Source organism: Haliotis cracherodii, unplaced genomic scaffold, assembly GCF_022045235.1.
Source record: "Haliotis cracherodii isolate W230 unplaced genomic scaffold, xgHalCrac1.p SCAF_13, whole genome shotgun sequence".
In the NCBI taxonomy this organism is placed as follows: Eukaryota; Metazoa; Mollusca; class Gastropoda; order Lepetellida; family Haliotidae; genus Haliotis; species Haliotis cracherodii.
In genome coordinates, this window is record NW_027266268.1 from 2002962 (window position 1) to 2027743 (window position 24782).

At 42.2% G+C, this 24782-nt stretch overlaps 1 protein-coding gene across 1 annotated transcript; it reads right to left on the bottom strand.

Annotated features, from left to right (window-relative positions):
* Positions 1-2242: 2242 nt before the first annotated feature.
* On the bottom strand, positions 2243-20527 carry LOC139459392 (coadhesin-like). Its single transcript, XM_071240846.1, has 17 exons — positions 20466-20527; positions 19504-19526; positions 19091-19270; positions 18649-18846; positions 18436-18540; positions 14333-14457; positions 12638-12699; positions 11676-11698; positions 11263-11442; positions 10821-11018; positions 10608-10712; positions 5940-6064; positions 4281-4342; positions 3382-3404; positions 2945-3124; positions 2503-2700; positions 2243-2394 (listed from the first exon to the last, which is right to left on the bottom strand). Exons 1-17 carry the CDS (start codon positions 20525-20527, stop codon positions 2243-2245), a joined length of 2001 nt encoding a protein of 666 aa, XP_071096947.1.
* Positions 20528-24782: the final 4255 nt, after the last annotated feature.

Below are 24782 nucleotides of genomic sequence, written 5' to 3' on the forward strand. Positions count from 1 at the left end.
ACTGAATTTGTTAGTCATCAAGTGTTTATTAGATTATACTGACGACCTTGACCTACAAAACTATAATAGGCCCACACACACATGCAGTGGTTTAAACATATGGTAGATCACATACACGGCTATCTCTATGTCACTGTTATTATATGTTAAAGACAACAATATCTTACCTATGTGTATTGAATACTTCACATGAATCAGCTTTGTCGTTGTTGCCTATGCGGGCCTATAGTCAATGATGTGAACACCCATGTCAAGTCGTCAATTTCACTTCCCTCCTTCACTCCAGCATGAGTGAGTGAGTAAGCTGGTTTTAAGCCCTCTTTGAACAGCATATTGTATTGATCTTTGAACAATATATTGTATTGATCTTTGAACAGCATATTGTATTAATCTTTGAACAGTATATTGAATTGATCTCTGAACAGTATATTGTATTGATCTTTGAACTGTATATTGTACCGATCTTTGAACAGTATATTGTATTGATCTTTGAACAGTTTATTGTATTGATCTTTGAACAGTATATTGTATTGATCTTTGAACAGCATATTGTACTGATCTTTGAACAGTATATCGTATTGATCTTTGAACATTATATTGTATTGATCTTTGAACAGTTTATTTTACTGAAATTTGAATAGTATATTGTACTGATCTTTGAACAGTATATTGTACTGATCTTTGAACAATATATTGTATTGATCTTTGAACAGTATATTGTATTGATCTTTGAACAGTATATTGTATTGATCTTTGAACAACATATTGTACTGATCTTTGAACAGCATATTGTACTGATCTTTGAACAGTATATTGTATTGATCTTTGAACTCTATATTGTACTGATCTTTGAACTGTATATTGTATTGATCTTTGAACAGTATATTGTACTGATCTGTGAACAGTATATTGTATTGATCTTTGAACAGTATATTGTATTGATCTTTGAACAGCATATTGTATTGATCTTTGAACAGTATATTGTATGTATCCGGGCCTACTGAGGGAGGACAGTGAAGCAGGTTGCCCACTACTAGTCTGTCTCCCAGACACAAGATATTAAACGAATCAAACTCATGTCTAGGCTGATTTTGCAAGTCGAGATTGCCTCAGCTTCGAAATTAAGCATCCTCCATGTGTATTATATTCTTTCTGGGACTAACTTTTTCGCCTACAATGATTGGCAGATGCGCAGGTATAAATTCGGAAGATTAGGCGACTAACTGTTTCAGACACACGATGAAACCTCTGAAACCTCTGATTAACGATTCGGCACGTTCCATAGTCATGGTAGAAAAAGAAATTGCCAATTAAAAAAGCCAGTCCTCCGCGTACCCGTGTGGAATATGAAGCGTGTAGACATTTATTCACACATGCGTAGTAGGTACATATCAAGCAGTCTGGAAACGTCTTCATTTGAATAGGAGCGTGTGCCGCAATCAGGTTGGTGTGAATAATGTTGAATGGGATTCGAAATCAGGACCGGTCTGTGAATATGGACCAAGTTTGAATACTCATTCATTATATATTGATTTTATTCGATATTTATTAAAACATCTCTTTAGTTCATGTTTCTATGAGTTTTACCGAGACAGCCAAAGTATGCAGTTTTCTCGCGTTGTCCTCAACACAACTCGATTTAGCTCCTTGTATCTGACCACGACCTGGCAGCCCATCTCTCCATGTCAGTAAACCTATAAGATATTGGGCGGCATTCAGCAGCACCATCTTCAGATGTTGGAGGCAGTGTCATCCTTCACATACTCTGTAAATTAGAAATGTAAAAAGATCTTTACTGTGAAATATTTATTTTATGACGGAAGGTATTGGATAGCATCACCGAAATGACTCCGTGGTGACTTCCAGGAACACATGCAATGTAAGTCGCTTCCGCTAGTCGCACGTGTACATGCGTGCGTGCGTGCGTGCGTGCGTGCGTGCGTGCGTGCGTGCGTGCGTGCGTGCGTCTTCTAAGGTGGGGTTGTGTACCCTGATCTTGGACAGTACAGTCCTCACAGTCTACCGAGATGGTGTAAGCAGGTATTGGATAGTATCACCCTGATTCCGTAGTGACTTCAAGCAACACATCCAATGTTAGTCGTGTCCGCTAGTCGTGTCCGCTAATCGTGTTTGACTAAATCAGACAACAAATCTCACACAACTTTTGACAGGAATGTTTATTTTATTACGGAATGTACATGCGCATGTGACATGATGTTAGCGGGACGTGTAATGTGACGTCTCAGTTGTCGAAGTTGCATGTCCAGATGCTGTCGTCCCAGACAAGACCTTTAGGACACTTCATGAGGTACGCAATGTAGTTCCCACACTGGTAGTAGCGACCTCTGTTGGTAGGATGGGGAAAGAACTTCACACGTCTGTCCGGGCAGTAACCTGTAACACACAACACGTATATCTGACATGGGTCATCACAACAGCCAACGCTTACTGTTTACTGTCCACCAGCCTGTTAGTAACAGCAGTTGTCCACAGGAATCTTACCTCCACATCCTTGTGTGTTGCACTCCACTACTCCTTGCTCCACACTCTTGCCTTCACAGTCAGCGCCGCCGTTTTCAGGTTCTGGGTTGTCACATGACCTGACACGTGACTGCTTGACCTTGCCCCCTCCACAAAACGCTGAGCACTCCCCGCCGTCACTGGCGGTCCATTCACCCCATGCACCCCATCCTCCATCCACTGTGAAGTACAGAAGCAGGTGATAAGTCAGACAACCAAACAATTACTACCATCGTAAGCATACTACCACACATATTACCTCTCAACATGTATCAACCTTCCATTTTACCGTCCATTACCAACGTCAGGCTTTCTATGACACAACACAATCACGCATAAAGTGTCACGGATAAAAACACAGCGGACACTGTACAAGATATGAACGTAGTTATACCACAGTGGACAATGATGGGAATGTGAATACCCGGTATATGACAGCTGTCGGTGTTACAGGCCTGGGTGTACGTCTCCTTGCCCCCGTTGATTGGCTTACAGAACAGACCGCCCTGGCACTTCCTGGTTCTCACCACTGTCTGCGAGCCTCCCCCACAGCTAGCGCTGCACTCCCCTACACTCTCGCTCCACGAGGACCATTTGCCCCACACTGCAAACATGGCGAATATCAGGGATGAACTTCTTTATATGTTTTTGTGGATAATATAACTTACAGGGATAAATGTTATTGATGTTCTTATGAATTAACTCAACAAATGTTTGTGACAGATTAGACTACTGTCTGAAATCTACCCAGTCGTTATTATGTTAATCAAACTATTGGCACCAATAAAGAATGAGAGAATACACATTTATTTTATTGTGTGAAATCTTTTTGCGAGTAAATGGACTGAACATGGAACATACCAAAGTTCTGCTCAGGCCGGATTCTGAAAATGGCGAATTTGAAAAACAACTTCATGTTACAGCAAGGTAGTGATGCAATAGAAGTATTCTTGGACATTTCAGACAGATTTCAGTACCCGCTGGCTAAGGCTCGAGAGACTTTGGATTCAACATTTTGAGATTCTGTACTTTCGCGACAACATAGTCGTTACTAAATCGACAACAATCAATAAATGAAAGACCACTAACAAAGATTCTTCTTTCATTGGCACGAATTGTGAACTACATAATGTGAGCTACAGTCATGATTTCCGGTGAATCTCTTTAATCGTTCAGGAACTCTCGGGTAGGATACTGGCTCCAACCAGACACAAGTTTACACCGTGCTCGGTTATAAGACTATTCACGGTTGTATTAGGCTATTCACTGTTGTATTAAGGCTATTCACGGTTTTATTAAGGCTATTCACGGTTTTATTAAGGCTATTCACTGTTGTATTAAGGCTTTGCACGGTTGTATTAAGGCTATTCACGGTTGTATTAAGGCTATTCACAGTTGTATTAAGGCTATTCACGGTTGTATTAAGGCTATTCACGGTTGTATTAAGGCTATTCACGGTTGTATTAAGGCTATTCACGGTTGTACTAAGGCTATTCACAGTTGTATTAAGGCTATTCACGGTTGTATAAAGGCTTTGCACGGTTGTATTAAGGCTATTCATTGTTGTATTAAGGCTATTCACGGTTGTATTAAGGCTATTCACGGAGACACAGTCATCCCACCCTCAAAAGTGTAACCACGAAAAACCCAAATAGTTTCCTCACACAGCAATCCCACACTTACAAGCTGAGCATTGGTAAATATGATATAAAAGTATTCAATATAACGTGAGTGGCTGAGCTACTCCGCACGCTACTTACGTTGTCCCGGAGACGACGGCAAGGACGGCCACGACTACCACTGCAACACACACAGTCTGCATCTTTTACAGTTGTGCCAGTCTACTAACCTCGGTTGTCTTTTATAGGAAATTCATCCAGTCTTTGAACATTAGATGTTATACTGTCGTAGTGGGGCACTTAGAAACATATTTACAGAACGTTTTGAGATGAAAGCAGGCGCACTGGGGAATACTATTAATTAATTTCGTCAACATGACAGCACTTCTTGCCCCCGGATCAAGACGCACGCTGTCGATCACTGTCCGAGGGCTCTGCAGGTACGACCAAGGGGTGCTGTGAGTCTAGATCATGTAGTGTTTCGATTTATATCTTTGTACCAGTAAAAGGACTGAACTGAACACTTGGTTTTGTTTGGTTAACGACAAAAAAGTTTTCCAGCAATCTTCAGTGACTTAAAAAGAAAATTGTGTACGATTTGTTTAAAATGTCTTTTAGGACATATGTTTCTTTGGATTTACTGCCTCGCAAATATATGTGGTCTCATTTGAGTCTTTAAAGTGAAAGAATATGAAACATGTCCCTGCAATGTCGTCATTTTAGGGGGAAAGATATTAATCACAATCTATTTATTTCACTGTTGTATTCGATTTAGAAGTGTTGCGTGATTTTTGACACCCACTAAATGTACATGCACTTATATTTGTTACATTTCTGTCGTGGGTCTTCACAATCAAACAAGTTCCTATTCTGTGTCAAGTGTCACTCCTAAAATGTGCTTTAATAAAATAACAACAGGTTTAGTGAATCCCATATACCAGAATATAAAGTTGTTATATCTAAACTATTGTTTCTTCTGTTTGTCCTCTCCGGTGAAGCCAACTGTGATCTTGAACACACGGTGGATGTGTCTGTCCAGTGTTAACAAAGTAGCACGGGCGACTTGCTGTAATTTGCTGTGCTTCTCATTACCTCCCCTTGCATCAATGACGTAACACCAGAGAGATACGCTCGATGCGATTAATCGTGCAAGCAAATTTGATTGGGTCACCTTGAAACCAGATTGGTTTGTCTGTCGATTCAGCGGTAATATAAATATATATAGTTAAAAGGATTGAGCGGCAAACGTTTTAGAGGTGGGATACGAGCGGAAGTCTTTCCTTGTAACTCGTCCCCAAGACAGGAATGACCACAGGCACCGGATCCTGGATCCTAGATGGTCATTACGTGGACAGTCACACAGGGCTACAACAGCCAGAACATGTCTCAGCCATTAAAAAGTATGGCAGTAGACTTCAATAGATTTTTTGTCAGCTTGTTGAAAACTACTGATTTGACCGGAGAGTGTGAGGTTTGCCTGGAGTGTGAGTTTTGACTGAAGTGTGAGGTTTGACCGGAGTGTGAGGTTTGACTGGAGAGTGAGGTTTGACTGGAGTGTGTGGTTTGACTGGAGTGTGTGGTTTGACAACAGTGTGAGGTTTGACCGGAGAGTGAGGTTTGACCGGAGAGTGAGGTTTGACAACAGTGTGAGGTTTGACTGGAGAGTGAGGTTTGACAACAGTGTAGGTTTGATCGGAGTGTGAGGTTTCACTGGAGCGTGAGGTTTGACCAGAGCATGAAGTTTGACTGGAGAGTGGGGTTTGACCGGAGTGTGAGGTTTGACTGGAGAGTGAGGTTTGCCTGGAGTGTGAGGTTGGACCGGACTTTGAGGTTGACAACAGTGTGAGGTTTGATCGGAGTGTGAGGTTTGACCGGAGCGTTAGGTTTGACAAGGGTGTGAATTTTAACCGGACTGTGAGGTTTGCCTGGAGAATGAGGTTTGACCGGAGTGTGAGGTTTCATTTGAGTGTGAGGTTTGACTGGAGAGTGAGGTTTGCCTGGAGTGTGAGGTTGGACCAGACTGTGAGGTTGGACAACAGTGTGAGGTTTGATCGGAGTGTGAGGTTTGACCGGAGAGTGAGGTTTGAACGGAATGTGAGGTTTGACCAGATTTGTGGTTTGACCGGAGATTTTACCAAGCATGTTCTCCAAAAAATGTTGAATATTATTTAGTCTGTGTACTCGTCTGTTACAGCATATGTGTGCGGGGTAACGCTGGTTTTACGAAGTGTTTCGACTCCCTATTGGACTAAAACAGGGCTTTATGTTAAGCCCAATTATTTTCACTTTTTATCAATGAGTTGGCCGCTGAAATTCTTGATTCTTGGCGAAGAGGAGTAACAAATATTGTTTCTATTGATTTTTGCTGCTGATGTTATTTTTTTCTGATTGAGTAAGTGGACTACAAGAGCAACTGAAAATTCTCGTTCCATGTATAAATAATCTCTCTTTATACGTTCTTCATGTACATACATTTTATACATGGGATATTGACGCTTGCAGACAAGGGCTTACGATTTGCATATTCATATAGTTTATATATTATACTAGTTTTTCTCAAGCATTTCTACAACAAACATTTTTTGCCACATAAGTATTGGTTCCTAATATCATCTTCTTAATAACAAATAAAATTTGTGTATGCCTATAATATCTGGGTTTTGTTTGATAGTTACAATTAGTTACCTGAACGGACAACTAAATATGTATATGCCCCTTTAAAATAGCACGTGCCACATGTTCACGTATTATTTTAGGTAACCAATTGACTCGCCTTTTCATGTGTTTGTGCCGGGTGCCACTGCTGGATCAGGATACGCTCGCCTCTTTCGCAAACATCTAGTATCATCACTATTTGATACTGATTCGTAACCACATGCTCACGATATAGTTGGAAGCGTACAAAACTACAGGTGGTACCAGGTAATGGGAAAACACGACATTAGTGTGTTGATTGTACATGTATATGTTATGTAAGCATACAGTGTTCAATTATAATATCCTCTGATTTCTATATCTACTACTCAAAGTTTGTTAAGGGCCAAGTTTTGATGATATCAACATATAATCTAGGAAGTAATGACCCCTATAGAACCTCAAATTGATGAACGGACATAGGCAGGCTTGAAACTAAGCCAACAGAACGCCACTTTGAAAACGTCTTTGGTGTTATCCAAAGAGTGATCAGCAGGGCATTGAATCAATACCAGACGTTAAGATCAACAACCCAGAGACATGTAGGTGGTCGACAGCGTTCCACCACACGGTGGGTTGACAGAGTTTCTCCTGATTTCAGCAAGACGTCATCACTTCGTGACATCCACCACACACAGAAATGACCTGCGGAACGCTAGTGACTTTAACGTTTCTCCTCAGACAGTGCAAAATCGTCTCCGTGAAGCTGGTCTCTGGTCACGCAGAGCCTGTATGCGCATCCCGCTGACCCGACATCACAGACAGGCACGTCTGTATTGGGCTGAAGATCACATCAGTTGGACAGACCAGGACTTGATTCCAGGACTTTTCATAGATGAATCGAAATACTGTCTAGACTTCACCGTCGTGCCCAAGTTTGGCGTAGACAAGAAGAATATTTCAGGATTCCAACGTAGCCGAAAATTACTGCTATGGAGGGGGCTCAATCATGATTTGGGGTGGGACCAGTAGAGCTAGAAAAAGCGTGGCACGATGATAGGTTACACTACAGGGATGATATGCTGGATGTGTACGTGAGATCGGGCGTCATCCTCATCGTGCCAGGGCCGTTGAAGACCATTGTCAGCATGGAGCGGTCAGCCCTTAACCTCGTCGAATACATTCCGCAATGCCTTTACTGACGAGTGGAACAACCTTCCCAAGGCAACCATCCTCACACCTATTGGGATCATCAGGCAACGGTGCCAGGCTGTGATTTCATCACGTGGATCACATACGCTGCTGAGAGTTTTCAACAGTACACACACACACACACACACACACACACACACACACACACACACACACACACACACACACACACACACACACACACACACACACACACACACACACACACACACACACACACACACACACACACATACATTCATACATACATACACGCCTGCCAACTGTACACAAATTATAATGGCATGTCGACAATGGAACATTCAGCTACGTCCTTTTCAGGTGAGAAGAAGTTGACATGAACCATGCCAAAACATGTATGTCAAAACTGAACGGGAGAAGTAGTATACTGTAAAATGTAGGTCATGATTTGAGCCTTGAGTGAGTGTTTGGGACCAGTAAAGGGGTTGACCTGAGCCTAGGCTCAAACCACTCTAGTGTGATACTTTAAGGGATTAATTTTAGCCTGCTGCCCCAGCCTGTACGCATGTTGTGACGTCAAAATGTTTGGCATGACATCATTTTCATCCCACGTCATAACTGACCCTGTTCCCTCTGAGTAAGTGGTAAGGTAAGTAGTAATGATAACAAAAGAAAACATTATTAATTTCTCAGTCACTAATTTGAAATAATTCCTGTAACTGTTTTAGATGACTTAGCAGTTAATGTCCAACCCAAGGACATGTTTTCGAGCAGATTGCGGCAGTCTGGTTGAATGGATGGACTAACAGTCACCTATCAAGACTGAATACATCTAACCCGTACGTAGACCCAAAGACCAGAACCCATCTGTCAATACATGAATCCTGTAATTTACGGGAGAATGGTTCCCCAGTATTCCATGTTTGTCCTATGATATGACTACAGAGGGTCGTATGGTAAGGCTTAGAATATAGAATTTTGGAAATTTTGAGATTTGGAAAAAATGCCAAGAGGGTTTGGGGGCGAACTAAGGGACCTGAGTATGGAATTTTGTTAGTTTGATTATGTGGTTTGGTTTTGGTAGTTTATTGGGGTTTTAAATGCGATTGTTAGGTAGTGGGTGCAGTGTATGAGTGCGTGTTCTGGGGTTTCTTGTTGTTTGCAGTGTGGGCAGGTTCCTGTTGCGTGTTTTCTTATTATTTTGAGGTGGTTATTTAGGTTGGTATGTCCTGTTTGGAGTTTAGTGATTACTCTGTGGATTTGTTTGGACGGATGTAGAATTTTTTACCTTGGTTAGGTTTTTTTTAAGAACCTTTTTGATTTGGCTATTAGAGTTTTGATATAGGTCATGCCATTTTTTGGTGATTTTTTGTTTGTTGACACTTTTAATTCCCGATTTGGAGATGGGTAAGTTTAAGCTTATTTCTGGGATTTTAAGGGATAGTTTAGCTGCTTTATCGGCGTTTTCATTGCCGTATATTCCTACGTGGGCAAGGATCCATATGGATACTATTTGTTTGCCGGCCTTAGTTAAATCGTTTGAGCTTCGATATTGATAATGATACGTACCTCAAGATCATTTTTATTTGTTTGATGAGTAGATAATCTAAACTCAACTCCTTCAACTGATTATACAGTAAGACAATTAAGCTACTCCATAGTTTACATAGTTAATCTCATGCCTATTGAACCTGTGCTGAGAGTAAGGTAATTTAGGTTAATTAAACGAAATTGTAACATATATACTCCCTAAACTGTGAGTCCCCTATCCCTACTCAGTACTTTAATCTAATTAGGACTGATCCATTACACCTGTAGGTATATTCCCTCTTTGCCTAAATAAACATGTCTAACAATTGGGACGTCTAACTAATGGGATATAACCTTCGTTAGTTACCGGCAGTCAGGATAACGATGGACACTGGTGACCGCGGTGTCACACATTCCCAGACCTGGTGGAGGACGGACACACGCTTTGTGAATGAGACCAGAGTGCGTTCTGGTCGAGTCAACTGGCTGTAGTTGTGGTGGATATTCTAATTCTAACATATATAAATATTGGAACACATATTCCGGCAATAATCTGACAGTCGGCTGCAAGAATACGTGACACTACATCCGTAAGTGTATGATACAAAGTATGGTAGTATACCCTTTCCCCTTCAGTACATGCATACATTAGTAACCAATCTCAAGTTTTGTACTGGGGTACGAGAGCGTCAGTGGCTAGATAAACATTAAATTATTCCTAAAACAATCCTCCTACACTCACTGCCGCAACATACGTCGCACTGCCGGATCTTTAACGTTCCTTAAGAAACGATTCAACAGTTACATGAAGCGCGTGTGTGAGCGCAGGTGGGGTTGTGTACCCTGATTTTGGACAGTACAGTCCTCACAGTCTGCCGAGATGGTGTGAGCAGGTATTGGATAGTATCACCCTGATTCCGTGGTGACTTCAAGCAACACATCGTCTCCGCTGGTTGTCTCCGCTAATCGTGTTTGACTAAATCAGACAACAAATCTCACACAACTTTTGACAGGAATGTTTATTTTATTACGGAATGTACATGCGCATGTGACATGATGTTAGCGGGACGTGTAATGTGACGTCTCAGTTGTCGAAGTTGCATGTCCAGATGCTGTCGTCCCAGACAAGACCTTTAGGACACTTCATGAGGTACGCAATGTAGTTCCCACACTGGTAGTAGCGACCTCTGTTGGTAGGATGGGGAAAGAACTTCACACGTCTGTCCGGGCAGTAACCTGTAACACACAACACGTATATCTGACATGGGTCATCACAACAGCCAACGCTTACTGTTTACTGTCCACCAGCCTGTTAGTAACAGCAGTTGTCCACAGGAATCTTACCTCCACATCCTTGTGTGTTGCACTCCACTACTCCTTGCTCCACACTCTTGCCTTCACAGTCAGCGCCGCCGTTTTCAGGTTCTGGGTTGTCACATGACCTGACACGTGACTGCTTGACCTTGCCCCCTCCACAAAACGCTGAGCACTCCCCGCCGTCACTGGCGGTCCATTCACCCCATGCACCCCATCCTCCATCCACTGTGAAGTACAGAAGCAGGTGATAAGTCAGACAACCAACCAATTACTACCATCGTAAGCATACTACCACACATATTACCTCTCAACATGTATCAACCTTCCATTTTACCGTCCATTACCAACGTCAGGCTTTCTATGACACAACACAATCACGCATAAAGTGTCACGGATAAAAACACAGCGGACACTGTACAAGATATGAACGTAGTTATACCACAGTGGACAATGATGGGAATGTGAATACCCGGTATATGACAGCTGTCGGTGTTACAGGCCTGGGTGTACGTCTCCTTGCCCCCGTTGATTGGCTTACAGAACAGACCGCCCTGGCACTTCCTGGTTCTCACCACTGTCTGCGAGCCTCCCCCACAGCTAGCGCTGCACTCCCCTACACTCTCGCTCCACGAGGACCATTTGCCCCACACTGCAAACATGGCGAATATCAGGGATGAACTTCTTTATATGTTTTTGTGGATAATATAACTTACAGGGATAAATGTTATTGATGTTCTTATGAATTAACTCAACAAATGTTTGTGACAGATTAGACTACTGTCTGAAATCAAACTATTGGCACCAATAAAGAATGAGAGAATACACATTTATTTTATTGTGTGAAATCTTTTTGCGAGTAAATGGACTGAACATGGAACATACCAAAGTTCTGCTCAGGCCGGATTCTGAAAATGGCGAATTTGAAAAACAACTTCATGTTACAGCAAGGTAGTGATGCAATAGAAGTATTCTTGGACATTTCAGACAGATTTCAGTACCCGCTGGCTAAGGCTCGAGAGACTTTGGATTCAACATTTTGAGATTCTGTACTTTCGCGACAACATAGTCGTTACTAAATCGACAACAATCAATAAATGAAAGACCACTAACAAAGATTCTTCTTTCATTGGCACGAATTGTGAACTACATAATGTGAGCTACAGTCATGATTTCCGGTGAATCTCTTTAATCGTTCAGGAACTCTCGGGTAGGATACTGGCTCCAACCAGACACAAGTTTACACCGTGCTCGGTTATAAGACTATTCACGGTTGTATTAGGCTATTCACTGTTGTATTAAGGCTATTCACGGTTTTATTAAGGCTATTCACGGTTTTATTAAGGCTATTCACTGTTGTATTAAGGCTTTGCACGGTTTTATTAAGGCTATTCACGGTTTTATTAAGGCTATTCACAGTTGTATTAAGGCTATTCACGGTTGTATTAAGGCTATTCACGGTTGTATTAAGGCTATTCACAGTTGTATTAAGGCTATTCACGGTTGTATTAAGGCTATTCACGGTTGTATTAAGGCTATTCACGGTTGTATTAAGGCTATTCACGGTTGTACTAAGGCTATTCACAGTTGTATTAAGGCTATTCACGGTTGTATAAAGGCTTTGCACGGTTGTATTAAGGCTATTCATTGTTGTATTAAGGCTATTCACGGTTGTATTAAGGCTATTCACGGAGACACAGTCATCCCACCCTCAAAAGTGTAACCACGAAAAACCCAAATAGTTTCCTCACACAGCAATCCCACACTTACAAGCTGAGCATTGGTAAATATGATATAAAAGTATTCAATATAACGTGAGTGGCTGAGCTACTCCGCACGCTACTTACGTTGTCCCGGAGACGACGGCAAGGACGGCCACGACTACCACTGCAACACACACAGTCTGCATCTTTTACAGTTGTGCCAGTCTACTAACCTCGGTTGTCTTTTATAGGAAATTCATCCAGTCTTTGAACATTAGATGTTATACTGTCGTAGTGGGGCACTTAGAAACATATTTACAGAACGTTTTGAGATGAAAGCAGGCGCACTGGGGAATACTATTAATTAATTTCGTCAACATGACAGCACTTCTTGCCCCCGGATCAAGACGCACGCTGTCGATCACTGTCCGAGGGCTCTGCAGGTACGACCAAGGGGTGCTGTGAGTCTAGATCATGTAGTGTTTCGATTTATATCTTTGTACCAGTAAAAGGACTGAACTGAACACTTGGTTTTGTTTGGTTAACGACAAAAAAGTTTTCCAGCAATCTTCAGTGACTTAAAAAGAAAATTGTGTACGATTTGTTTAAAATGTCATTTAGGACATATGTTTCTTTGGCTATGAATAAATCACGTTTAATTTGCTCTTGGAGTTTAATCAGTCTCTTTTTTATAAACTATAAGCTCTTGATTTACTGCCTCGCAAATATATGTGGTCTCATTTGAGTCTTTAAAGTGAAAGAATATGAAACATGTCCCTGCAATGTCGTCATTTTAGGGGGAAAGATATTAATCACAATCTATTTATTTCACTGTTGTATTCGATTTAGAAGTGTTGTGTGATTTTTGACACTCACTAAATGTACATGCACTTATATTTGTTACATTTCTGTCGTGGGTCTTCACAATCAAACAAGTTCCTATTCTGTGTCAAGTGTCACTCCTAAAATGTGCTTTAATAAAATAACAACAGGTTTAGTGAATCCCATATACCAGAATATAAAGTTGTTATATCTAAACTATTGTTTCTTCTGTTTGTCCTCTCCGGTGAAGCCAACTGTGATCTTGAACACATGGTGGATGTGTCTGTCCAGTGTTAACAAAGTAGCACGGGCGACTTGCTGTAATTTGCTGTGCTTCTCATTACCTCCCCTTGCATCAATGACGTAACACCAGAGAGATACGCTCGATGCGATTAATCGTGCAAGCAAATTTGATTGGGTCACCTTGAAACCAGATTGGTTTGTCTGTCGATTCAGCGGTAATATAAATATATATAGTTAAAAGGATTGAGCGGCAAACCGGTTTAGAGGTGGGATACGAGCGGAAGTCTTTCCTTGTAACTCGTCCCCAAGACAGGAATGACCACAGGCACCGGATCCTGGATCCTAGATGGTCATCACGTGGACAGTCACACAGGGCTACAACAGCCAGAACATGTCTCAGCCATTAAAAAGTATGGCAGTAGACTTCAATAGATTTTTTGTCAGCTTGTTGAAAACTACTGATTTGACCGGAGAGTGTGAGGTTTGCCTGGAGTGTGAGTTTTGACTGAAGTGTGAGGTTTGACCGGAGCGTGAGGTTTGACTGGAGAGTGAGGTTTGACTGGAGTGTGTGGTTTGACAACAGTGTGTGGTTTGACAACAGTGTGAGGTTTGACCGGAGTGTGAGGTTTGACTGGAGAGTGAGGTTTGACAACAGTGTAGGTTTGATCGGAGTGTGAGGTTTCACTGGAGCGTGAGGTTTGACCAGAGCATGAAGTTTGACTGGAGAGTGGGGTTTGACCGGAGTGTGAGGTTTGACTGGAGAGTGAGGTTTGCCTGGAGTGTGAGGTTGGACCGGACTTTGAGGTTGACAACAGTGTGAGGTTTGATCGGAGTGTGAGGTTTGACCGGACTGTGAGGTTTGACAAGGGTGTGAATTTTGACCGGACAGTGAGGTTTGCCTGGAGAATGAGGTTTGACCGGAGTGTGAGGTTTCATTTGAGTGTGAGGTTTGACTGGAGAGTGAGGTTTGCCTGGAGTGTGAGGTTGGACCGGACTGTGAGGTTGGACAACAGTGTGAGGTTTGATCGGAGTGTGAGGTTTGACCGGAGAGTGAGGTTTGAACGGAATGTGAGGTTTGACCAGATTTGTGGTTTGACCGGAGATTTTACCATGCATGTTCTCCAAAAAATGTTGAATATTATTTAGTCTGTGTACTCGTCTGTTACAGCATATGTGTGCGGGGTAACGCTGGTTTTACGAAGTTTTTCGACTCCCTATTGGACTAAAACAGGGCTTTATGTTAAGCCCAATTATTTTCACTTTTTATCAATGAGTTGGCCGCTGAAATTCTTGATTCTTGGCGAAGAGGAGTAACAAATATTGTTTCTATTGATTTTTGCTGCTGATGTTATTTTTTTCTGATTGAGTAAGTGGACTACAAGAGCAACTGAAAATTCTCGTTCCATGTATAACTAATCTCTCTTTATACGTTCTTCATGTACATACATTTTATACATGGGATATTGACGCTTGCAGACAAGGGCTTACGATTTGCATATTCATATAGTTTTTATATTATACTAGTTTTTCTCAAGCATTTCTACAACAAACATTTTTTTGCCACATAAGTATTGGTTCCTAAAATCATCTTCTCAATACCAGACGTTAAGATCAACAACCCAGAGACATGTAGGTGGTCGACAGCGTTCCACCACACGGTGGGTTGACAGAGTTTCTCCTGATTTCAGCAAGACGTCATCACTTCGTGACATCCACCACACACAGAAATGACCTGCGGAACGCCAGTGACGTTAACGTTTCTCCTCAGACAGTGCAAAATCGTCTCCGTGAAGCTGGTCTCTGGTCACGTTGAGCCTGTATGCGCATCCCGCTGACCCGACATCACAGACAGGCACGTCTGTATTGGGCTGAAGATCACATCAGTTGGACAGACCAGGACTTGATTCCAGGACTTTTCATAGATGAATCGAAATACTGTCTAGACTTCACCGTCGTGCCCAAGTTTGGCGTAGACAAGAAGAATATTTCAGGATTCCAACGTAGCCGAAAATTACTGCTATGGAGGGGGCTCAATCATGATTTGGGGTGGGACCAGTAGAGCTAGAAAAAGCGTGGCACGATGATAGGTTACACTACAGGGATGATATGCTGGATGTGTACGTGAGATCGGGCGTCATCCTCATCGTGCCAGGGCCGTTGAAGACCATTGTCAGCATGGAGCGGTCAGCCCTTAACCTCGTCGAATACATTCCGCAATGCCTTTACTGACGAGTGGAACAACCTTCCCAAGGCAACCATCCTCACACCTATTGGGATCATCAGGCAACGGTGCCAGGCTGTGATTTCATCACGTGGATCACATACGCTGCTGAGAGTTTTCAACAGTACACACACACACACACACACACACACACACACACACACACACACACACACACACACACACACACACACACACACACACACACACACACACACACACACACACACACACACACACACACACACACACACACACACACACACATACATTCATACATACATACACGCCTGCCAACTGTACACAAATTATAATGGCATGTCGACAATGGAACATTCAGCTACGTCCTTTTCAGGTGAGAAGAAGTTGACATGAACCATGCCAAAACATGTATGTCAAAACTGAACGGGAGAAGTAGTATACTGTAAAATGTAGGTCATGATTTGAGCCTTGAGTGAGTGTTTGGGACCAGTAAAGGGGTTGACCTGAGCCTAGGCTCAAACCACTCTAGTGTGATACTTTAAGGGATTAATTTTAGCCTGCTGCCCCAGCCTGTACGCATGTTGTGACGTCAAAATGTTTGGCATGACATCATTTTCATCCCACGTCATAACTGACCCTGTTCCCTCTGAGTAAGTGGTAAGGTAAGTAGTAATGATAACAAAAGAAAACATTATTAATTTCTCAGTCACTAATTTGAAATAATTCCTGTAACTGTTTTAGATGACTTAGCAGTTAATGTCCAACCCAAGGACATGTTTTCGAGCAGATTGCGGCAGTCTGGTTGAATGGATGGACTAACAGTCACCTATCAAGACTGAATACATCTAACCCGTACGTAGACCCAAAGACCAGAACCCATCTGTCAATACATGAATCCTGTAATTTACGGGAGAATGGTTCCCCAGTATTCCATGTTTGTCCTATGATATGACTACAGAGGGTCGTATGGTAAGGCTTAGAATATAGAATTTTGGAAATTTTGAGATTTGGAAAAAATGCCAAGAGGGTTTGGGGGCGAACTAAGGGACCTGAGTATGGAATTTTGTTAGTTTGATTATGTGGTTTGGTTTTGGTAGTTTATTGGGGTTTTAAATGCGATTGTTAGGTAGTGGGTGCAGTGTATGAGTGCGTGTTCTGGGGTTTCTTGTTGTTTGCAGTGTGGGCAGGTTCCTGTTGCGTGTTTTCTTATTATTTTGAGGTGGTTATTTAGGTTGGTATGTCCTGTTTGGAGTTTAGTGATTACTCTGTGGATTTGTTTGGACGGATGTAGAATTTTTTACCTTGGTTTGGTTTTTTTTAAGAACCTTTTTGATTTGGCTATTAGAGTTTTGATATAGGTCATGCCATTTTTTGGTGATTTTTTGTTTGTTGACACTTTTAATTCCCGATTTGGAGATGGGTAAGTTTAAGCTTATTTCTGGGATTTTAAGGGATAGTTTAGCTGCTTTATCGGCGTTTTCATTGCCGTATATTCCTACGTGGGCAAGGATCCATATGGATACTATTTGTTTGCCGGCCTTAGTTAAATCGTTTGAGCTTCGATATTGATAATGATACGTACCTCAAGATCATTTTTATTTGTTTGATGAGTAGATAATCTAAACTCAACTCCTTCAACTGATTATACAGTAAGACAATTAAGCTACTCCATAGTTTACATAGTTAATCTCATGCCTATTGAACCTGTGCTGAGAGTAAGGTAATTTAGGTTAATTAAACGAAATTGTAACATATATACTCCCTAAACTGTGAGTCCCCTATCCCTACTCAGTACTTTAATCTAATTAGGACTGATCCATTACACCTGTAGGTATATTCCCTCTTTGCCTAAATAAACATGTCTAACAATTGGGACGTCTAACTAATGGGATATAACCTTCGTTAGTTACCGGCAGTCAGGATAACGATGGACACTGGTGACCGCGGTGTCACACATTCCCAGACCTGGTGGAGGACGGACACACGCTTTGTGAATGAGACCAGAGTGCGTTCTGGTCGAGTCAACTGGCTGTAGTTGTGGTGGATATTCTAATTCTAACATATATAAATATTGGAACACATATTCCGGCAATAATCTGACAGTCGGCTGCAAGAATACGTGACACTACATCCGTAAGTGTATGATACAAAGTATGGTAGTATACCCTTTCCCCTTCAGTACATGCATACATTAGTAACCAATCTCAAGTTTTGTACTGGGGTACGAGAGCGTCAGTGGCTAGATAAACATTAAATTATTCCTAAAACAATCCTCCTACACTCACTGCCGCAACATACGTCGCACTGCCGGATCTTTAACGTTCCTTAAGAAACGATTCAACAGTTACATGAAGCGCGTGTGTGAGCGCAGGTGGGGTTGTGTACCCTGATTTTGGACAGTACAGTCCTCACAGTCTGCCGAGATGGTGTGAGCAGGTATTGGATAGTATCACCCTGATTCCGTGGTGACTTCAAGCAACACATCGTCTCCGCTGGTTGTCTCCGCTAATCGTGTTTGACTAAATCAGACAACAAATCTCACACAACTTTTGACAGGAATGTTTATTTTATTACGGAATGTACATGCGCATGTGACATGATGTTAGCGGGACGTGTAATGTGACGTCTCAGTTGTCGAAGTTGCATGTCCAGATGCTGTCGTCCCAGACAAGACCTTTAGGACACTTCATGAGGTACGCAATGTAGTTCCCACACTGGTAGTAGCGACCTCTGTTGGTAGGATGGGGAAAGAACTTCACACGTCTGTCCGGGCAGTAACCTGTAACACACAACACGTATATCTGACATGGGTCATCACAACAGCCAACGCTTACTGTTTACTGTCCACCAGCCTGTTAGTAACAGCAGTTGTCCACAGGAATCTTACCTCCACATCCTTGTGTGTTGCACTCCACTACTCCTTGCTCCACACTCTTGCCTTCACAGTCAGCGCCGCCGTTTTCAGGTTCTGGGTTGTCACATGACCTGACACGTGACTGCTTGACCTTGCCCCCTCCACAAAACGCTGAGCACTCCCCGCCGTCACTGGCGGTCCATTCACCCCATGCACCCCATCCTCCATCCACTGTGAAGTACAGAAGCAGGTGATAAGTCAGACAACCAACCAATTACTACCATCGTAAGCATACTACCACACATATTACCTCTCAACATGTATCAACCTTCCATTTTACCGTCCATTACCAACGTCAGGCTTTCTATGACACAACACAATCACGCATAAAGTGTCACGGATAAAAAGACAGCGGACACTGTACAAGATATGAACGTAGTTATACCACAGTGGACAATGATGGGAATGTGAATACCCGGTATATGACAGCTGTCGGTGTTACAGGCCTGGGTGTACGTCTCCTTGCCCCCGTTGATTGGCTTACAGAACAGACCGCCCTGGCACTTCCTGGTTCTCACCACTGTCTGCGAGCCTCCCCCACAGCTAGCGCTGCACTCCCCTACACTCTCGCTCCACGAGGACCATTTGCCCCACACTGCAAACATGGCGAATATCAGGGATGAACTTCTTTATATGTTTTTGTGGATAATATAACTTACAGGGATAAATGTTATTGATGTTCTTATGAATTAACTCAACAAATGTTTGTGACAGATTAGACTACTGTCTGAAATCAAACTATTGGCACCAATAAAGAATGAGAGAATACACATTTATTTTATTGTGTGAAATCTTTTTGCGAGTAAATGGACTGAACATGGAACATACCAAAGTTCTGCTCAGGCCGGATTCTGAAAATGGCGAATTTGAAAAACAACTTCATGTTACAGCAAGGTAGTGATGCAATAGAAGTATTCTTGGACATTTCAGACAGATTTCAGTACCCGCTGGCTAAGGCTCGAGAGACTTTGGATTCAACATTTTGAGATTCTGTACTTTCGCGACAACATAGTCGTTACTAAATCGACAACAATCAATAAATGAAAGACCACTAACAAAGATTCTTCTTTCATTGGCACGAATTGTGAACTACATAATGTGAGCTACAGTCATGATTTCCGGTGAATCTCTTTAATCGTTCAGGAACTCTCGGGTAGGATACTGGCTCCAACCAGACACAAGTTTACACCGTGCTCGGTTATAAGACTATTCACGGTTGTATTAGGCTATTCACTGTTGTATTAAGGCTATTCACGGTTTTATTAAGGCTATTCACGGTTTTATTAAGGCTATTCACTGTTGTATTAAGGCTTTGCACGGTTGTATTAAGGCTATTCACGGTTTTATTAAGGCTATTCACAGTTGTATTAAGGCTATTCACGGTTGTATTAAGGCTATTCACAGTTGTATTAAGGCTATTCACAGTTGTATTAAGGCTATTCACGGTTGTATTAAGGCTATTCACGGTTGTATTAAGGCTATTCACGGTTGTATTAAGGCTATTCACGGTTGTACTAAGGCTATTCACAGTTGTATTAAGGCTATTCACGGTTGTATAAAGGCTTTGCACGGTTGTATTAAGGCTATTCATTGTTGTATTAAGGCTATTCACGGTTGTATTAAGGCTATTCACGGAGACACAGTCATCCCACCCTCAAAAGTGTAACCACGAAAAACCCAAATAGTTTCCTCACACAGCAATCCCACACTTACAAGCTGAGCATTGGTAAATATGATATAAAAGTATTCAATATAACGTGAGTGGCTGAGCTACTCCGCACGCTACTTACGTTGTCCCGGAGACGACGGCAAGGACGGCCACGACTACCACTGCAACACACACAGTCTGCATCTTTTACAGTTGTGCCAGTCTACTAACCTCGGTTGTCTTTTATAGGAAATTCATCCAGTCTTTGAACATTAGATGTTATACTGTCGTAGTGGGGCACTTAGAAACATATTTACAGAACGTTTTGAGATGAAAGCAGGCGCACTGGGGAATACTATTAATTAATTTCGTCAACATGACAGCACTTCTTGCCCCCGGATCAAGACGCACGCTGTCGATCACTGTCCGAGGGCTCTGCAGGTACGACCAAGGGGTGCTGTGAGTCTAGATCATGTAGTGTTTCGATTTATATCTTTGTACCAGTAAAAGGACTGAACTGAACACTTGGTTTTGTTTGGTTAACGACAAAAAAGTTTTCCAGCAATCTTCAGTGACTTAAAAAGAAAATTGTGTACGATTTGTTTAAAATGTCATTTAGGACATATGTTTCTTTGGCTATGAATAAATCACGTTTAATTTGCTCTTGGAGTTTAATCAGTCTCTTTTTTATAAACTATAAGCTCTTGATTTACTGCCTCGCAAATATATGTGGTCTCATTTGAGTCTTTAAAGTGAAAGAATATGAAACATGTCCCTGCAATGTCGTCATTTTAGGGGGAAAGATATTAATCACAATCTATTTATTTCACTGTTGTATTCGATTTAGAAGTGTTGTGTGATTTTTGACACTCACTAAATGTACATGCACTTATATTTGTTACATTTCTGTCGTGGGTCTTCACAATCAAACAAGTTCCTATTCTGTGTCAAGTGTCACTCCTAAAATGTGCTTTAATAAAATAACAACAGGTTTAGTGAATCCCATATACCAGAATATAAAGTTGTTATATCTAAACTATTGTTTCTTCTGTTTGTCCTCTCCTGTGAAGCCAACTGTGATCTTGAACACATGGTGGATGTGTCTGTCCAGTGTTAACAAAGTAGCACGGGCGACTTGCTGTAATTTGCTGTGCTTCTCATTACCTCCCCTTGCATCAATGACGTAACACCAGAGAGATACGCTCGATGCGATTAATCGTGCAAGCAAATTTGATTGGGTCACCTTGAAACCAGATTGGTTTGTCTGTCGATTCAGCGGTAATATAAATATATATAGTTAAAAGGATTGAGCGGCAAACGTTTTAGAGGTGGGATACGAGCGGAAGTCTTTCCTTGTAACTCGTCCCCAAGACAGGAATGACCACAGGCACCGGATCCTGGATCCTAGATGGTCATCACGTGGACAGTCACACAGGGCTACAACAGCCAGAACATGTCTCAGCCATTAAAAAGTATGGCAGTAGACTTCAATAGATTTTTTGTCAGCTTGTTGAAAACTACTGATTTGACCGGAGAGTGTGAGGTTTGCCTGGAGTGTGAGTTTTGACTGAAGTGTGAGGTTTGACCGGAGCGTGAGGTTTGACTGGAGAGTGAGGTTTGACTGGAGTGTGTGGTTTGACAACAGTGTGTGGTTTGACAACAGTGTGAGGTTTGACCGGAGTGTGAGGTTTGACTGGAGAGTGAGGTTTGACAACAGTGTAGGTTTGATCGGAGTGTGAGGTTTCACTGGAGCGTGAGGTTTGACCAGAGCATGAAGTTTGACTGGAGAGTGGGGTTTGACCGGAGTGTGAGGTTTGACTGGAGAGTGAGGTTTGCCTGGAGTGTGAGGTTGGACCGGACTTTGAGGTTGACAACAGTGTGAGGTTTGATCGGAGTGTGAGGTTTGACCGGACTGTGAGGTTTGACAAGGGTGTGAATTTTGACCGGACAGTGAGGTTTGCCTGGAGAATGAGGTTTGACCGGAGTGTGAGGTTTCATTTGAGTGTGAGGTTTGACTGGAGAGTGAGGTTTGCCTGGAGTGTGAGGTTGGACCGGACTGTGAGGTTGGACAACAGTGTGAGGTTTGATCGGAGTGTGAGGTTTGACCGGAGAGTGAGGTTTGAACGGAATGTGAGGTTTGACCAGATTTGTGGTTTGACCGGAGATTTTACCATGCATGTTCTCCAAAAAATGTTGAATATTATTTAGTCTGTGTACTCGTCTGTTACAGCATATGTGTGCGGGGTAACGCTGGTTTTACGAAGTTTTTCGACTCCCTATTGGACTAAAACAGGGCTTTATGTTAAGCCCAATTATTTTCACTTTTTATCAATGAGTTGGCCGCTGAAATTCTTGATTCTTGGCGAAGAGGAGTAACAAATATTGTTTCTATTGATTTTTGCTGCTGATGTTATTTTTTTCTGATTGAGTAAGTGAACTACAAGAGCAACTGAAAATTCTCGTTCCATGTATAACTAATCTCTCTTTATACGTTCTTCATGTACATACATTTTATACATGGGATATTGACGCTTGCAGACAAGGGCTTACGATTTGCATATTCATATAGTTTTTATATTATACTAGTTTTTCTCAAGCATTTCTACAACAAACATTTTTTTGCCACATAAGTATTGGTTCCTAAAATCATCTTCTCAATACCAGACGTTAAGATCAACAACCCAGAGACATGTAGGTGGTCGACAGCGTTCCACCACACGGTGGGTTGACAGAGTTTCTCCTGATTTCAGCAAGACGTCATCACTTCGTGACATCCACCACACACAGAAATGACCTGCGGAACGCCAGTGACGTTAACGTTTCTCCTCAGACAGTGCAAAATCGTCTCCGTGAAGCTGGTCTCTGGTCACGTTGAGCCTGTATGCGCATCCCGCTGACCCGACATCACAGACAGGCACGTCTGTATTGGGCTGAAGATCACATCAGTTGGACAGACCAGGACTTGATTCCAGGACTTTTCATAGATGAATCGAAATACTGTCTAGACTTCACCGTCGTGCCCAAGTTTGGCGTAGACAAGAAGAATATTTCAGGATTCCAACGTAGCCGAAAATTACTGCTATGGAGGGGGCTCAATCATGATTTGGGGTGGGACCAGTAGAGCTAGAAAAAGCGTGGCACGATGATAGGTTACACTACAGGGATGATATTCTGGATGTGTACGTGAGATCGGGCGTCATCCTCATCGTGCCAGGGCCGTTGAAGACCATTGTCAGCATGGAGCGGTCAGCCCTTAACCCCGTCGAATACACGTGGAACTGCAGATAGGCCTCTCAGATCATTCCGCAATGCCTTTACTGACGAGTGGAACAACCTTCCCAAGGCAACCATCCTCACACCTATTGGGATCATCAGGCAACGGTGCCAGGCTCACATACGCTGCTGAGAGTTTTCAACAGTACATACACACACACACACACACACACACACACACACACACACACACACACACACACACACACACACACACACACACACACACACACACACACACACACACACACACACACACACGCATGCATACATACATACATACATACATACATACACACACACACACACACACACACACACACACACACACACACACACACACACACACACACACACATACATACATACATACATGCATGCATACATACATACATACATACATACATACATACATACACACACACACACACACACATACATGCACGCCTGCCAACTGTACACAAATTATAATGTCGACAATGGAACATTCAGCTGCGTCCTTTTCAGTTGAGAAGAACCATGCCAAAACATGTATGTCAAAACTGAACGGGAGAAGTAGTATACTGTAAAATGTAGGTCATGATTTGAGCCTTGAGTGAGTGTTTGGGACCAGTAAAGGGGTTGACCTGAGCCTAGGCTCAAACCACTCTAGTGTGATACTTTAAGGGATTAATTTTAGCCTGCTGCCCCAGCCTGTACGCATGTTGTGACGTCAAAATGTTTGGCATGACATCATTTTCATCCCACGTCATAACTGACCCTGTTCCCTCTGAGTAAGTGGTAAGGTAAGTAGTAATGATAACAAAAGAAAACATTATTAATTTCTCAGTCACTAATTTGAAATAATTCCTGTAACTGTTTTAGATGACTTAGCAGTTAATGTCCAACCCAAGGACATGTTTTCGAGCAGATTGCGGCAGTCTGGTTGAATAGATGGACTAACAGTCACCTATCAAGACTGAATACATCTAACCCGTACGTAGACCCAAAGACCAGAACCCATCTGTCAATACATGAATCCTGTAATTTACGGGAGAATGGTTCCCCAGTATTCCATGTTTGTCCTATGATATGACTACAGAGGGTCGTATGGTAAGGCTTAGAATATAGAATTTTGGAAATTTTGAGATTTGGAAAAAATGCCAAGAGGGTTTGGGGGCGAACTAAGGGACCTGAGTATGGAATT

What these genes read in the sequence shown, in the direction of transcription:
- LOC139459392 (XM_071240846.1), bottom strand. Translation starts at nt 20,527, where the DNA reads ATGCAGACTGTGTGTGTTGCAGTGGTAGTCGTGGCCGTCCTTGCCGTC. An exon ending in CAACACACAAGGATGTGGAG is followed by an intron (nt 10,713 to 10,820) that starts GTAAGATTCCTG and finishes TGTGTGTTACAG; the next exon opens with GTTACTGCCCGGACAGACGT. An exon ending in CGACAGCTGTCATATACCGG is followed by an intron (nt 2,701 to 2,944) that starts GTATTCACATTC and finishes TGTACTTCACAG; the next exon opens with TGGATGGAGGATGGGGTGCA.